This window comes from Lithobates pipiens, unplaced genomic scaffold, assembly GCF_037356315.1.
Source record: "Lithobates pipiens isolate NorthernLeopardFrog02 unplaced genomic scaffold, aLitPip1_a1.2 Scaffold_13, whole genome shotgun sequence".
NCBI classification, from domain to species: Eukaryota; Metazoa; Chordata; class Amphibia; order Anura; family Ranidae; genus Lithobates; species Lithobates pipiens.
In genome coordinates, this window is record NW_027507718.1 from 389543213 (window position 1) to 389560773 (window position 17561).

Genomic DNA, 17561 nt, shown 5'->3' on the forward strand with positions numbered 1-17561 from the left:
GCACTGGCAGCTCCCATATTTCGGAGACAGGTTTCTTTAAATAAATATGGAGCTTCAAATGCCTTCTCTTTGTGCATCATAAAAGGAAACATGTTCTTGCTGTCAAGCAATTTTTCATAATGAACAGGAATATTTTTGTTGTTAAAGGCATGCATAGAGAATAGATAATTTTAGCTACTGACTGCTAATTAAACATTCTCATTTCAAAAATACTGTAGCAAACTAAAATATTTGTTTTTTGTTTTTTAATAATTTACATTTTTGAATAACTTTTTTTTTTTTCAAGATATTTCACTGTTGGACAAATAGCTCTCAAGTATTGCATGTGCTTTATTTACTAAATGTACTAATATTTCAGTTATATTATACAGTATTAATGACACACTGTATTAACAGATTTTAATCTTTAGGGTCATGATACAACTGCTGCCGCTCTAAACTGGTCCTTATTTTTATTGGGATCCCACCCAGAAATCCAGGCAAAGGTGCATAAAGAGCTGGATGAGACTTTTGGTAAGATCTGTAATAATGTAAGGATGACAACATGGCTCATAGCAGCTTAAATATAATATTCCAGCAGAAGCTGCACAGCAAGAACACTGCTATAATAAACACATGTAGTGGAATTTTGTTTTCAAATCGGACATGGGGACACGTGGGTATGGAGTATTGTACTAAGAATTGATTTTTTTTTATCTCAAAGAAAAATAATCAGCATTTTTGTTTTCTCAAGACCTCTAACCTCTGCCTAGGCATTTTTTCATCATGTGCACAGTTTGCATCACCCAAATCCATGTAGATAGTTTGAGATTGTAGAAAATATAGTGAGATTTACCATCTATTTTTCCATTATTTGACATATTCATGAACTGTGTTCAATGGTCACTGTGTACTCATCAAACACCCAGTACACATGCAGGTCAGTCAGTTAAAGAGTAACATAAAGTGCCCCTTCTAAACTGATTTTCACTATAACTCTCCCACAAATGAATTAGTTATTTTTAAGATTTAAAGTGTATTTGAAAACGGAACCCTTTTTTAGAAGGTTGAGCAAGTAGGGAAACAACCCTATCACATGGATAGACTTGCCGTCTTTTTTTTTTTTTTTTGTCCTAGCAGCCATTGTTATAAGAACTGAAACTGAGGAAATCCCAAACATCTCAGTTGCTACTGGAACAAGAATAAAGGGGACATCTTCCAATGGGGACACATTTTGTAGTTTCTTAAGGATTTCCCTCACTTTGGACATATGTTGCCTTACTTCTTGTAGTATCTACATGACAGGAAATGAATAAATCTATCTAATGTGATGCAGATTGCAAAAAAATCCTGATGGGTTTTAACTCTTCCCTAATCCATAGCTTCCAACTGTCTCTGATTTCGAGGGACTGTGCCTGATTTGGAACAAAGTCCCCCTGTCCCTCTTTCCTCCTCATTCGTCCCCCATTTTGGTCTGATCTGTATAGGTGTATGTAAAATGCACTTACCAAAAGTGTTTCCCAGTGCTAAACCTTTCACCCAAATTCTAAACGGCTGCATTTGTATATTTCAAAAGCCAGTGTAAAGGAATGGTAATGGTAAAAAAAAAAGCACTTGTGGGTTTAACATATTTTTTTGTACAATTCTTGTTTAAGGGGCGTGGCAGAGGCTATGGCCTATGGCTACATACGTTTTGCTAATAGGTGTCCCTCGTTCCCATCTTAAAAAGTTGTGAGGTATGCCTAATCTGCCCAAAAAAAAAGCTTTGCTTGGTCTTAAAACAAGTTATACCTGAAATTTTGTCATTGGACATTTAGCATCCTCCTATATTTAAGGAAGGCTGCTAGACAAATTTAATTTGGCTTCAATGTAATCAGTGGAGCAGGGGTTGATTGGTTAAGGCCGCTAGGGTTTTTACAGGCTGCTGCTCTGCTAATTCCTGTATTCTAGAGATTTCTGGAACATAGTGGGAGGGAGAGCAGAGTCTGCAGTCTGAATATTTATTGCACTTCAGCCAATCCCTGGGGAGGTGTGCCCAGAAGGTCGGTGAAGAGCCCTTAAATACTCTGAGCCTGAGTGGCAAGGGGGGGTTGCAGCATACTGGTGTAAGGCAGCATTCCAGAATCCAGCTTGGAGGAGACCCCTATTGAGGGGCACTGCCCTCCTGGGCAGAAGGCAGTTTGCAGACACCAAGGTCTTAGCTAGTCTTAGGTGGGGGTGGGGGCCAATATACAGCGTAGCACAAGAATCCAATGAGTCAGAAGAAAGCTCATGGGAGGAGGGCCAAGAAGTAAGCTGTGAGAGAGAGCCCCAGAGGCTGAGTGAGTATTCATCTCCCTCACAGGTAATGGGCCTTGTGTATATCAGCAGGAGGCAACTGATTACAAGTGAGTACAAGACCCCAGTGCTGCAAGAGTGACTGCGTAGTGCTTTAGTCTCTAGAAGAGTTCAAGTCACAGGTAGCATAGAGTTTCTTTGACACTTTCTTTTGTTGGGAGAAGTGCAGCCAGAAGTTGTGCAAGTACAGCCAAACAGGGGTGAAATACTGTCAGGTGTTGTACAAATGCAGCTGGAGCTGTACATATTTCAAGGGTTGGGAAAATACAGCCAGAAATGTAGCAGTCCTGTGGCAAATTGTTCAAGTTCTACAGTTGCGGGGTATCCCATGCTCTCTATCCCTATCCAAAAACCCCTAGACTGATTCTTATGCCAGCAAAAGACTGCCAAAAATGCTGTGTGCCTGGATGTGTGTTCTAAAGGGAGGAAATAAGCCCAAATTACTAGTGACTCTTTTGGGGGTGCACTACACACACTTTCAAATATGCCAGTTTAGGGGCTAAAATATAACTCTGATGAGAGCTTCTAAGCGATGAATGAGAAAGGTCCCGCTGACATCTTTTTATACATCCTTAGGTCAGTCTGACAGGCCAGTGACAATGGATGATCTGAAGAAGCTGCGCTATCTTGAAGCAGTTGTTAAAGAAGCCCTCAGGATTTACCCTTCAGTTCCATTCTTTGCCAGGACCATCACTGAAGATTGCACCATTAGTAAGATTTTCTGAGAATATTATTATTATCTCCTGCCTAAGATATTGTGCTCTTGCCCCATATGAGCCAGAGAGCCAAAAATACACAAATCTGAAACATCTTTGTGACTTATTAATATTGCTAATTTTTCCATTGAAGCATGAGTAAACATGCTCTGCTTACCTTGTATGTGTCAAACTAAAAGTTGAAAATAGGGTGCTGTGAATAAGACAGATCTGTGATTTCTAAAATAAAAAGTGAAAGATCTGCCTATGCAGTGTCAGCCGGCAAGGATGATCACACAGATATGAGAACAGCAAAGTTTGATGATCCACACAAATGAGCTGCATAATATTATACAGTGGATATAAAAAGTGTACACGCCCCTGTTAAAATGTCAGGTTTTTGTGATGTAAAAAAAAAAAAGAGACAAAGCTAAAATATTTCAGAACTTTTCCCACCTTTTTAATTTGACCTATAAACGGTACAACTCAATTGAAAAACAAACTGAAATCTTTTGAGGGGATGGGAGAAAGTAAAAATAAAATAATGTTAGCGTTCTGGTCTGATAAAGTGAAGGTTGAACATTTTGGCTATAATTCCAAAAGATATGTTTGGTGCAAAAACAATACTGCACATCGCCAAAAGAACACCATACCCACCGTGGTTGCAGCATCATGCTTTGGGGCTGTTTTTCTTCAGCTGTAACAGTTGCCTTAGTCAAGGTAGAGGGAATTATGAGCAGTTCCAAATACCAGTCAATTTTGGCACCAAACCTTCAGGCTTCTGCTAGAAAGCTAAACATGAAGAGAAACTTCATCTTTCAGCAAGAAAATGACTCAAAGTATACATCCAAATCAACAAAGGAATGGCTTCAACAGAAGAAGATTAACCTCTCCGACAGTAATCCCGAGTGTGGCTCAGGGTTAAATTTCAGTACCATTAGCAGTAACCCCCGAGGCGCACTCTGGATTGCATTGCAGAATCCTCGTCCAGTGTACTTACCTTGTTGCCAGGATCCTGCAATACCCCCTCCCAACCCCGTTGTGTCTGCGGGATGTGTCCCCCGATGCTCTGTGTGATTGGCTCTGTTCCCTGCGAGCGCCGCAACACGCGGGGGCGGAGTCCAGCAGCAAATTCAGAAAGTACACATAACATAACACATACAGTACACTGTAATCTTACAAATTACATTACTGTATTAAATCATTTCACATCCCTTTTATCCCCAGTGCTTTGTCCAGTGCCCTGCATGCAGGTTTATATATACTGTTATTTCTGCCTGGAAACTTGAGATAGTCCATGGCAACCAAAAAGTGTCCCTTTACGTCAAAAGTGGTTTTAGACCAGCACTTGCCGAATTGAGCGATAGTGAATCGTGAGTTAATTTTATTATTATTATATTTTTTTATAATTATCTATTATATTATAATTTATGATTTCGTGTTTCAAACTTTATCATCCCCGGGATGTCTACTAGACTCTTGTTTGGACAGATTTATGTGAGTTATTCCTAAGAATTACAGGTCTACAATGTAAAACGCCAAATTTCTATGCAAAACAATCTACCGCTTTGAGATGCAAAAATCTGCCATAATCATACCGCCAGGGTGGCTACAGTTTTGGAATGGCCCAGCCAGAGCCCAGACCTGAATCCGATTGAAAATCTGTGGGGTGATCTGAAGAGGGCTGTGCATAGGAGATTCCCTCGCAGTCTCACAGATTTGGAGTGTTTTTGCAAAGAAGAGTGGGCAAATATTGCTGATAGACTCATACCCAAAAAGAATGAGTGTTGTAATAATATCCAAATGTGCTTCAGCAAAGTATTCGTTTAAGGATGTGCACACTTATTTTAGTTTTCTATTTTTACTTCCCTCCACCTAATAGATTTCAGTTTGTTGTTCAACTGAGTTGTACAGTTTAGAGGTCATATTAAAGGGGGAAAAAGTTCAGAAAGGATTAATCGTTGTCTCATTATTTTACATCACAGAAACCTGACATTTTAACAGGGGTGTGTAGACTTTTTATATCCACTGCATTATAGGCCAAATATCAGCCAGTATCGACCAGTTCAACAGAAACCGTCCGACATCCGGCCAGTGTGTACATCAGCCTATTGAACAGGCATGCTGGAAAATCAGCATCCAATCAGCATTGACAACCAATGGCTGTGAGTACTGACCAGTCTGTTCTGTTGGGTGGGTGGTCCCCCTGTCGGAACGCAATAGCTCAGTGGGAAGATCCCTGTACTAACGTTGCATAGTTAGTACAGTGAGCTCCTCCCAAACTCCTCAGTTCTGAATGAAAAAAACTCAGTGTGTACCAGACTTTAGTCTTTCATTGAGAGCGTAAGAGGGACTGGGGCCTAGCAGCATGTCATCGGAGAGATGCCGGCTGAACCCAGAAGAGCCGACATCACCGAAGATGGCAATGCGGGACTGAGAGGTGGGAGAGAAGCCAATCTCAGCAGGACAGTGCTGCATCCGCTGGGCAGATGAGTACCTTGACTATGCAAGACTGGCAACAAGGTAGGCGGGGGGGGGGGGTTAGAAAATTTGGGGGGGGGGGGGTACAGAGTGAAAATCAAATAAAAGTGAGATTGCGATATGGATTAGTTAATAAAAAAACTTTTTTGGTAACAAGCTGCCTCTACCGTATTAGTATCAAGGTGGACTGTGCTATGTGAAAAGAAAAGTGGGTAGATTTGGCGCTATACCTTTTTAAGATCAAAATTCAGAGTATAAAATATTGCGTTCCTCTTATCACTTAGTCTGTATGCTTCCAATAAAATAATATAGTGATTGTGATTAAATCTGTCAGGATATAGCAACCTCCCGAATCAATTATAAATTCCTCTCCACCAAAAAGGGGGAGGGATTGTGGAGAAACTAGTGTGGGAAAAAAAAAAAAAACCTTTATTAGTATCCGTGCCTAAAAACAATGTCTTATGAACTCGTTGCCAATAAGCAATCTGTGTACATGTAATTCGTACAAAAAATATACAAATATAAATATATAATCCAGTGCAAAGTGAAAGAATAAATAAATATGTAAGTGAAAGTTGATAAACTAGGAAGAATATCAGAAAAGTCCCATAAAATGAAGCAAGTGACTTGTGCAAAATATCCTTGGTTTTTCACGGTTGGACAAAAAGTTCCCGGTGCGCTTTTCAGTGCTCAATATGTAATTGCCCTCACCAGAGATCCTACCCTTGCTGGGGTGGATTCGCCTCCACAGTGTAAGCCCCTGTGCCGCTCTCTCGCATTATCCTGGGAGATGCTTGTTCATCCACTGGTGTTATGTCCTCGTTTATATGTATAATGGGAAAAAAGACATAGCCATGGTGTAGTATGTTACCACAATATCCTTTATTTAAATAAAAAACTTACATGTAGCTGTAATTAAAACCGCAATACTTAAAAGTTGCTGCCGGCCGCTGCAAACTGTGCCCCTTTGAACAAAGCCAGCCCTATCAAGCCATAATTAGGCCAATCTGGTGTGGTGAAACTCAAGTGCAGAGAGCCTGCAAAAAACCTCAGCCCTATTCAACACATTTTGAGATGAATTGAAACATTAATTTCGAGACAGGTCTTTTTGTCCAAAATTATTACCTGACCTCACAAATTCCCACAGACACACAATATTGTGAAAAGCTCTGGCATGCCCGACAAACTCATATATAGATGTGATGGTCAACTGTCCACAAACATTTACAACTCATTATAGATTTTGTTTCTAATATTCAAAAGTATTCAAATACTATTAGCTAACAAAAGCTTCAAATCAGTCCGCTATTATTTCATAGACTGTAAAATAAAAATAGAACAGACATTCTGATTGGCAGCTGTGGGCAAGCAAAACACACAGGAATGACATTTATGCTAGGTTCACACTTATGAGTTTTTGTGGGCCACATTTGCGTGGGCACAGCAGCCCATTCAAATAAATGGGCTGCCGTGCAAGCATTTCCACCAAAAAGGAACATGTACCTTTTCCAAAAATGTAACCGCAGGGAAATTACAGTCTTTTTGATCATCATTTTCCCTGCTGTTCCTGCAGCCACACTGCGATTTTTAGCTCCACGCATTTCCTCAGAGCAGTGCGTTTTCATTGCGGGTGTTGCGCGTTCAGGAATCGCTGCAATTCCCGCATCCACGAGCAGAAGTGTGCACCAAGCCTTAGGGAATAATGGAGGAGCTGTTTGATGACTGTTTTAACCAATAAGGGTCTCTTTTCTCTCACATGTAATGAAAAATGACAGCTTGATCCGTGTCCATTTAGACATGTTTATATAGTGAATAAAGTCTGTTGTTTTTTTTTCTTGCCTAGAAAATTTCACCTTGTTATCTCCCTGTGTTTTCATTGCTTCAGGAGGGTTTCATGTACCTAAAGGTGTAAATGTTGTAATTGTACCATTCGCTCTGCATCGAGATCCAGAATATTTCCCTGAGCCAGAGGAATTTAGACCAGAACGTTTTCTTCCTGAAAATTCAAGCGGACGTAATCCTTATGCATATATACCTTTCTCTGCTGGGCTTAGGAACTGCATAGGTAAGTTAAAAGGATCAGCAGATTTACAGAACATTAATCCAAATTATGACACTGCTTTATGAACTTGTGTAGCAAAATGTGTTTGTCATATGGTATGGACTATGGAAACAAGAATTTGGGTTAAGTGTCATTCCGCTCATAGGTATAGCTGTATTAACCACCGCAATACTGGGAATGTACACCCCCTTCCTGCCCAGGCCATTTTTCAGCTTTTAGCGCTGTCACGCTTTGACAATTGCGCGGTCATGCTATACTGTAACCATGTGACATTTTTATAATTTTTTTCACACAAATAGAGCTTGCTTTTCGTGGTATTTAATCACTCCCGATGTTTTTATTTTTTCCTAAAAAAATAAAAATTTTGAAAAAAAAAATTGTTTTTCTTCCTATCAGTCATTTTTGTAAATAATACATTTTCTCCTTCACTGATGAGGCTGCACTGATGGGCACTGATAGGCGGCACTGATGAGGCACAAACATGTCGCTCATATGGACACTGATGGGTGGCACTGATGAGCACTGATGGGCGACAATGATGTGTGGAACTGGTGGGCACAGATGGGTAGCACTGATGGCCATTGATGAGCAGCAGTGATGGGCAGCACTCACTGGCATCACTAATGGTCACTGATTGCTGGCACTGGTTGGCACTGACTGCTGGCAATGGTGGGCAATCATTGCTGGCACTGGTGGCCACTTAATTGTAATCAGGGCACTGATGATCATGCCCTGATTACATACCTAGCTGTACCCTGTGAGGAGATGCCACTGATAGGCTCTCCTCTCCTCACACTCTGTCAGTGTGAGGCGAGGAGCTCCGATTACCGTCATCTCCCTGTTTGCATGTGACCAGCTGTGATTGGACACAGCCGATCACATGGTTAAAGACCCACGGCTGCGGCTCTTTACACAGATCGGGGTCATGCCGTGTCCTAGCGGCACGGCCTCAATCGCCGTGCTGCTCGCCCCCCGTGAGCGGTCGTCCACCCAGAACGAGACCCACACCGCCCAGCCGTAATTTGACGGTGGGCGAGCGGCAAGTGTTTAAGTTACAATTTACACTTGTTGCAGTAAAATTATGTTTTACAATGCCTTACCACAACTCACTTTAAAATGTAATCATGGTATGAATCACACCTCTATGCACCAGTACAGTGCGCCCAATGCTCTCAGGTAGTTGAGAGGGTTTACATCTTGGTGTTGTGCACCACAACACCACCGTCAAATTACGGCTGGGCGGTGTGGCTCTCTTCTTCTTTATAGAAAAAAAAATACTGGGGGTCTGTTAAAACCTGCGTTGTGCTCTGTGAGCAGCCCATTTAAAATGAACGCTGTTTTACTGTAACAAATTACCTTGCAAAAATACTGCACATTACCTTTCATGTGATCGTACAATGAAGTATGAACAGCTCTAAAGGAGCACAATGCTCACACAGTACAGTGAAACTGTATTTACCACAATCATCCAGTCATGAGCCAGATATTTTTCCAGTAATGAAATGCTACACATGATTAAGTAGTGAATTTTCAACGCCCTTTGTAAAATTGGCCCCATTGCAGCCAAGTACTTGTAGTTCATCTGTTACATTTTTATAGTTTTTATTAATATTATTTTTTATTGATATTACCGTTTATAATATTATTATTGAGTCCTAAATTTTTGAGGGCAGGGAAATAAATCATTGATGACTGATGAAATATTTTTCGCATAGTTGCCAACTCCTGCAAATGTCTATAATCAGTAACTGATTTTGTTCCTGGGGATGATATATCCATGATTTTCAAAAATGACCAATTTTGCTGTAATATTTGGCCTTTTTTAGTTAATTTTGATTGAAAAGCGGTATTTAAAATGCAAAGAGAACTGTATGACAATGTAAGAAATATGGTGTAATTATGTATACACTAATACCTAGTAAGTTGTTTGAAGACAGTGTGTTAGGAATACAATACAGTTGCTGTTGTTGCCTACATGTAATTAAAGACTCCATCTTCATCATCCTTGATTTGCTGCATGGTGGGTAACTGATTAAGAACAAGTATGCAGCCAGTGAAGTTGATATAGTTGTTCCAGGACAGTGACTTACTAAAAGGGAAGTAAGGATGAAGATGACCTTGTTCAAAAACAAGTTGGCAAACTGTATCCTGGCTGGTTCCTGTTACACGTTTTTGAAGTAACCTTCAAAAATAACCTTTTAAAAACCCCAGTTGCCAAAACTGCCCTTATTCATAAATTAAACTTCCTAAAAGCATGTATAATCAGAAATACCCATACATTATTATTTTTAATTGGATGGAACTAATTACAAGAATCTGACACCCTCTCTTACATGGTATTTAAGCTTGTGTGGTCAACCTGAATTAGGTTTAATGAGCTTTGATACGCCAATTTATGCATCCAAGTATCTGCACATTAAAATACTGTTATGCTTTGCACGCTTATACATAAAGTTGCATATCCCAGGATTAGTATAGAAAATTGCTGATGTGAATAGTCTGACTAAGGACACACGTGATTTTGATTTCCACATGGGGACAATTTACTAAAGTAGTAGGCTGTTCAACTGTGTATATGGAGCCAAATCCAATGAATTTGATCCAGCATGAAATGTACAGCCAAGTCATGGGCAGTGATTAGCGCAGTTTTAGGATCACCTTTGTGTTATGAAATAAAATGACATTTGAGGGCCACCATGGATAGCTTATTTATGTGAAACCAGAAGTGGTTGCGTAACTTACTTTTTCATGTATGTTGTGTCTCTGCTTTAACTTCAGGCCAACGATTTGCTTTAATGGAAGAAAAAGTTGTTCTATCTACCATCCTGAGAAACTTTTTTGTAAAAGCAAGCCAAAGGAAGGATGAACTTTGCCTGGTGGGAGAACTTATTCTGCGTCCGCAGGATGGCATGTGGATTGAGCTGGAGCACAGAACACCCAGATCTGCTACCCAAACCTTGTGAAGCAAAATCACTGTGTGAACCTTAACTTTCTATCATTTTAATTGTTAATTGTAAATGGCTCATTCTATCTGCCTGCGGACACATGGTAATACATATAAATTGTCCAACTGTAGGGACTGGACATTTTATTGATGTTAAAAGACAGGCAGACAATATGTAATTCCTGATGCCTTACAAGCCCCCTTGTTCCGTGGGCAATATTGCAAGTACCTCAGACCACAAAAATGCAGCATTTTAAGATTCAGTAAACACATTTGAGAGGACTAGACTGAAAACCAGACACTCCTGTGCACGCCAGAACAAGAAGAATATTAAGGCAAACACATTTTCCACCCTTCTTTACTCTAAACATTTTAATTGTGCTATAGTAATTCTGTTGCGCTGTGAACACGTTTTAACCTTTGTAGATTTATTTGTTCCCAAATCCTGGGCGTTTCAGATCATGGTTATTTCAGAGAATTAATGGGTAGTGTAAAATCCTACATTGAGATGTTTCATGAATTTTTTTTACGAGAATTTAGCCTATTTTTTATGCCATTTTATTCATTTTCATATGGATGCTGTTTTAATGGCAATACAAAAAATTCACAAAAAAAAAGGCAACATTTTTAAACACGGTTGGTTACGTGTAGATAAGCATAGGAAAAGGACCAGGCACTCCGTCGAGTGTAAAGATCTGTAGCATTTTATTCATTTTTTTTTTATTCAGTTGTACTTAATCAAAATAGACAGGAATAGAAGGAAAAGAAAAAATTCTGGTGAGGTAGTGATGATGTGCACAATACAATAACCAATCAGAATACTGCGTTATGTGAGCATTGCTCTGTGTAGTGCCTTGTAGAATAAAGGGAATTGTAATTTTTCTTGGAAACGGAAGTAAGATTTCGCTGACTGTCCTGTCTTTTGTTTTGTTTTGAATAGCATTATTCCTTCGTTGGCATTCCAGTGGCAAATTTGCATGAAGCCTGGTAACTGGAGATTTAAAGCAGCCTGTCACTTTTCAAATGTCTTACTCATTAATTGAATAATGCAAGTTATATAATGTTCTAATATACGTCATATGTCAAAATGGTTATTTTAGAAACTGTCTGTTTCCATAGAAACAGCTGTCATGACTCTGAGCAGACAGCCTGGCCACCGTTCTGTATAAGTCTTCTTTCTAACCTTCCTCATCAAACTTAGCAGAGCTACTTAATCAACTCATCTACCTGATTTCACTTTATTTGTAAGACGCTAAGCCATAGCTTGAAGTTCATAACTGAGAATTTCTGAATATCTTTGAATATTATTTTTATATATATATATAATATAAATCATCTTTTGAGTATCTGTGACTATCTTGGGAAAATTAGATATTGATGTATCAAATGTACCAATGCTGATACTGTTTGAAACAGTGATTTGACCTTGAATGTTTGTTTTTTGTTTTTGTTGTTGTTTTATTTGTTATAAAAGTTTCAAAAATAAAATCTGCATAAAGTTTATAACTGAGAGGAGGTGTCTAAAATGTACAGGAGAGATAAGAAAACTGACAAAGCAAAAGGCGTATGTGTGGGAATGTCCAAGATTCAGAGCGAAAATTTCCATTTTCATTAAGTGGATATAGAAAATGTCATTGGGTGCAACTAATTGATGGTTAAGCTCAAAAATAACTTATGACATGCTTATAGTGAACTGTTCACCATAGCTAAGTTATTATGTTTTTACAGTTTATTTGATACACGCCTCAACCTCATTGGAACTGAAGTCCAGAGCTCTGACATGTCTCCTACATAAAACCGTTCAAAGAACACATCTCTGTATGGGCCCTCGGGTGGGCAGAGAAGTATATGCTTTCATTTGCAGAATGAGTGAGACTCTCCAGATCTAGAAATGCCCATTTGTTAGGCTCCTAGAGCACTGAGAAGCATTTTTATAATGCAACTAAGGTACCTTAAGGTGTATACTACCAGGCAACACAAAATTTGTAGCTTAGATGTGATGGCAGGTTTGTTTTAAATGAACATTGGATTACATTAGTTTCATTGTAAAATTTCTCTAAAAAATTGTGTAATGGTGTTTTGAGGGATGTGTAAAGTGTTGGAAAACATTCCTGACATTTTTTTTTCATTACTGTTAAAAAATCAAGTAATTTTTACCAAAAGAAAGATGCAATAAAATGCCTTTTAATATGTAAAATTACAAAAAGCAGACAATGGTTATTCTTCTTTACATGATTATAACAAGATATGGTAAACTGTAATATGGAATGAGGTATTGAAACCCATATTGTCTAATTGATTTAATCCATGGTTGGCAATCAGTAATGTTTTTCTGGGCTCAAAAAATGTGTCCCTGCCTTCTCTAAAAGGCTACCCTGTGTATTTCATTTGCTTAAAAGCAAACATATATATTTTCGCACTTGACCTTTATGGAACTGCTACAACAAAAAACACAAAGGTGCGCTGTTCCTTTTAAGTATGCAAGTATTCAGCTGTGCGCTGATGTAATCATCTGTGTATATTAGAACAGCTTAGGCTCTAGAATTACAATAAGCCCTGTTTTTCTACACCGACTTACATGAATGTGCTTAAACTTCAATAAATGAATAATGAAGTTTGAAAAAAATCTTATTAACGTGCATGCATAAATTGCTGTGCAAAATACAATATTGAAAGTCCAAAATGCAAACAATGAAAATGAAGTGCAAAATGCCCACGGTAAAAATAAAAATGAAATGTTGGGTGCTCCACACCACGTACGACAGGTTCTCAAAATATGCATAAAGGTGCTACTTAGTGAAAAAAGGTTGGCCTCTTATCTGGACCAATGGTTCTTTATTATAGAGATCATAAACAGCTTCAACTATGATGTTGATATCTCAGACAGCATATCTCCACAGCATAACCGGAATACAATCTATACCTCCAGATAACATGCATAAGACATGTCTTCCCATTCATACAGCTAAATAGCTAAATAGCTGGAGAGAAATGGAGCTCAGGTAAGTAATTGGGGGTTGCTGGGGAGGCTGCTGCACACAGAATGTTTTTTTTTTTTTTATCTTAATGCATAGAATGCATTGAGATTAAAAAACAAAACAAAAAAAAAAACCTTCTGCCTTTACAACTCCTTTATGATAGGTAGACAAGTGAATTTGATACTAGAGGCCAGAGAATTCTTTACAAGCACCGCCTCCCCTAAATATATATTCAAAAAGTACCAGGAAACTAAAATTGGGAGTTTTAAGGTGCAATAAAATCTAGTCAATTTAATAATACAATTTTCATAATTTAATTTAAACAAGCATGGTTAACCACTTTCAGACCGGACCAATTTGCTGGTCAAAGACCAGACCACTTTTTGCGATTCGGCACTGCGTCGCTTTAACTGACAATTGCGCGGTCATGCGACGTGGCTCCCAAACAAAATTGACGTCCTTTTTTTCCCACAAATAGAGCTTTCTTTTGGTGGTATTTGATCACCCCTGCGGTTTTTATTTTTTGCGCTATAAACAAAAATAGAGCGAAAAAAATATATAAAAAACATTTTTTTCCCTCAGTTTAGGCCGATACGTATTCTTCTATATATGTTTGGTAAAAAAAATCGCAATAAGCGATTATTGATTGGTTTGCGCAAAAGTTATAGCGTTTACAAAATAGGGATAGTTTTATAGCATTTTTATTAATAATTTTTTATTATTTTTTTTACTAGTAATGGCGGCGATCATCGATTTTTATTGTGACTGCGACATTGTGGGGGACCCATCGGACATTTTTGACACATTTTTGGGACCATTGTCATTTATACAGTAATCACTGCTATATAAATGCAGTGATTCCTGTGTAAATGACACTGGCAGTGAAAGGGTTAACCAGTGGGTGGCAGTGTAGGGGTTAAGTGTTCCTAGGGGAGTGTTACTAACTGTGGGGGGGTTGGGCTTTCATTTAGTGTACACTGATCTCTGCTCCAATCACATGGAGCAGAGATCAGCGTCACTAGTTGCTAGGCAGAATAGACAAATGTTGTTTACACAGCATTTGCTCTATTCGGCCGCTCCGTGAGACGACCGCGGGGATGCCCGCGGCGATCGAGTCCGCGGGTCCCGCGACCGGACTCACGGGGGTCCCGTGAGCGGGGCGGCATCGAATCCCGGGGCGCCGGCGGCGCGCTCCCGATGGCAGGGCGGCATCGAATATTGGACGTACCTGTACGCCAATATGCCTGCCCGTGCCATTCTGTCGACGTACATCGTCGTGCGCTGGTCGGGAAGTGGTTAAAAAAGACAATATTTAAAACTAGAGCACGAAAGAATCATGCGGTCACAATACAAAATTTAGTTGCCTCAACATGTTTCACCACAATCGTGGCTTCTTCTGGAGATTTTGTAGGACCTTAATACAAGAAATTACAAATTTTAATAAATCCAAATAAAAAAATAAAGTAAGAAAGAGTAAGAGAGTAAGGCCGCGTACACACGCGCGGACTGTTGGCCCAACCTTGTCCGCTGAACAGTGTTTGGGCGGACAGTCCGCTCGTGTGTGGGCTTTCAGCGGACAGTTTCAGCGGACAGTTGGACGGACAAGGTTTTACGGAAATTCCGAAAAACTGTCCGCTGAAACCTTGTTTCAACGAACAGTCCGCCCGTGTGTAGGCTTGTTCGTCAAACTAAGTTCCGCGCATGCTCAGAAAGGATTTTCAAGCCGAAAGTTATAATGCAGTGTATAGGACGTCGTATTTTGCATCCCGTCGTACGTGCCGTTCACGTCATCGCGCACGGTTTCAGCAAACTGTTCGTTCGTCGTGTGTGGCCATGTCCGTCCATGCTAAGTTTGAGCGGACTGTTCGCTCAAACTGTTGGACGGACAAAGTTGGGCCAACAGTCCGCGCGTGTGTACGCGGCCTAAGAAAGAAAGACATTGGTACACGTAAAGACCTCAAAGGATCTATTACATTTACAATTGACAAAATATAATGATATAAAGATTGTCTGATGGCCGTGCTCTCTCCCCAAAAGCGATAAAGGTTCCAAATGGTCTTCAGGGCCCACCAAGAGGTCCAATGAGGTGTCAGTGTGCCATTTAAAGGGGGACAATAGCCCTATGTTCACACCTGCAAAGGAATATGGTAGAGTAAACTTGGTATACCACTCGTATTATCCATTAAGCCAATCACTGTGACCATACTATAGTTCAGCTTTAACCTACCCTGTTGTGATAGAAAGTCAAGGAATTCCCAGGTTGATAAATATATCACTCCCAAAACGTATACTTCATATACTTATGGTAAGCTTCAAGGGGACTGTGCCATCTAAAAACATGATTCAATACAAAGTTTCCTTATAAAACTACAATTTTTCTAGCTACAGTATTTGCCGGCGTATAAGGCGACTGGGCGTATAAGACGACCCCCTATTTTTCAAGTGAAAACATAGGTTTTGGGCAATACTCGCGGTATAAGACTACCCCCCTCCTGAGGCAACACCATTTAAAAAAAAACATTAGAACCATTAAAAAACACAAAGCAAGCATGCCAACTACTCATCGGCCATGCTGGGATATGTCATAAAGTAAATCAAACAATAATAACACAAACAGAGATCTATTGAATGCCACAACTCTGGAAAGTCGAATTTTTCACTAACCAAACCTATACCACTTTTGGGTTACATTCTATGGGAATTGTCCACCAAAATGCATTTAATAACCCCCCTGTCATATGTCCCAGATGTACCTGTCCCTCTTGGGTGCCTGGGACCTCAAAGGCAAACAGCAGGATGTATAGTAGTAGGAGATCAGGGAATGGATTTACCCAGGGAAGTATGGTGAGCGGTGTATTATTTTAATGAATACAACGCCTGCTTGGATTGGCAGAGGCTGTAGCATCATCAGCCCTTGTCTCTCTCCCTCTCTCTCAAAGCCAATCCAAGCAGGCTATCTATGTAGCCTGCTTGGATTGGCAGAGGTTGTTACTCCAATCCAAGCAGGCTCTGTATTCATTAATAGAATACATCTCTCGCCGGGATTGGCTCACCGGCGTATACTGTTTGTAGCTGAAGCCACATACAGTATTAGCAGACATTTGGGGCTGACATCCATCGGGCAGCAGTGTATACCCAGCGTATAAGACGACCCCCAATTTTTGGGCATTTTTTTTAAGTGTAAAAGGTAGTCTTATATGCCAGAAAATACAGTAGATATAAAAATGATTTTCGCAAAGGTCCTCTTATCCAAACCCTTCCTTGAAGATAACCGTATTCCTTTCCTTAGTATCAATATACCATTAACCCAGGGAAGATCAAAGATTGATTAATCTATCCCAAAGGAGTATCCCCTATAAAGGAATGATAGATTCATGTCAATGATTATAGCTCAGTTCAACAATAAGCTGGAATCAGGTTGCCACACCCCTACACAGAAACAACTTACTTTTCTCCTTGAATAAAAAATCCTGCAGGTACCATACAGGGCGATCGGCCACTACAGCATCAACTCCACCCTGAGGGTCTACAAGCACTCATTGGTTGGTCCCAAATCAACACAGCTGTCTCCCATCAAGATAGAGACAAGGAAACACTCAGGGCGGCGTTCCTCGCATGCGCGAACCGCCCGCAGCCATTTTAGAAACTCAATTTTCCCTGGCTCTATTAGTTACTCCCCTTAGTTCGTGGCTACGTTCCACGTGTGCTTGAACCCGCAGTGGGAATCTTTGATACTCCCTTTGCCCTTCAGTTCCAGCATGTGATCCATCTCCCGGGACCACATTACAACATGAATGAACCCACACAGCGCCGTTGTAAAGACAAGGGAAAGGAGGGGGAGGGAAGCCATAGTGAGAATACCCACCAAGACTTACTGCTTCCCCTAAGCAAAACATCCCACAGAGGTCAAAACAGTCCTTTTGATGGCAGCAGCATAGGAATGAATGTGTAAATACACTAGACAACCCGCACTTGAACCAGAATCCATTTTTAAAGGGGCAAGACTGTCAGGAAATAAAAAAATAAATAAATATATATATATATATATATATATATATATATATATATATATATATATAAAATAA

At 39.8% G+C, this 17561-nt stretch overlaps 1 protein-coding gene across 1 annotated transcript in view; it reads left to right on the forward strand.

Annotated features, from left to right (window-relative positions):
* The window catches only part of LOC143975212 (cytochrome P450 4V2-like), a 75477-nt gene extending 62773 nt beyond the window's left edge, over positions 1-12704 (forward strand). Inside the window, exons 8-11 of the mRNA XM_077477354.1 lie at positions 411-513; positions 2893-3027; positions 7378-7557; positions 10333-12704. Coding sequence (XP_077333480.1) covers positions 411-513; positions 2893-3027; positions 7378-7557; positions 10333-10517 — 603 coding nt within the window. The 3' untranslated portion in view covers positions 10518-12704. The remainder of the gene's footprint in view (positions 1-410; positions 514-2892; positions 3028-7377; positions 7558-10332) is intronic.
* The last annotated feature ends 4857 nt before the right edge of the window (positions 12705-17561 follow it).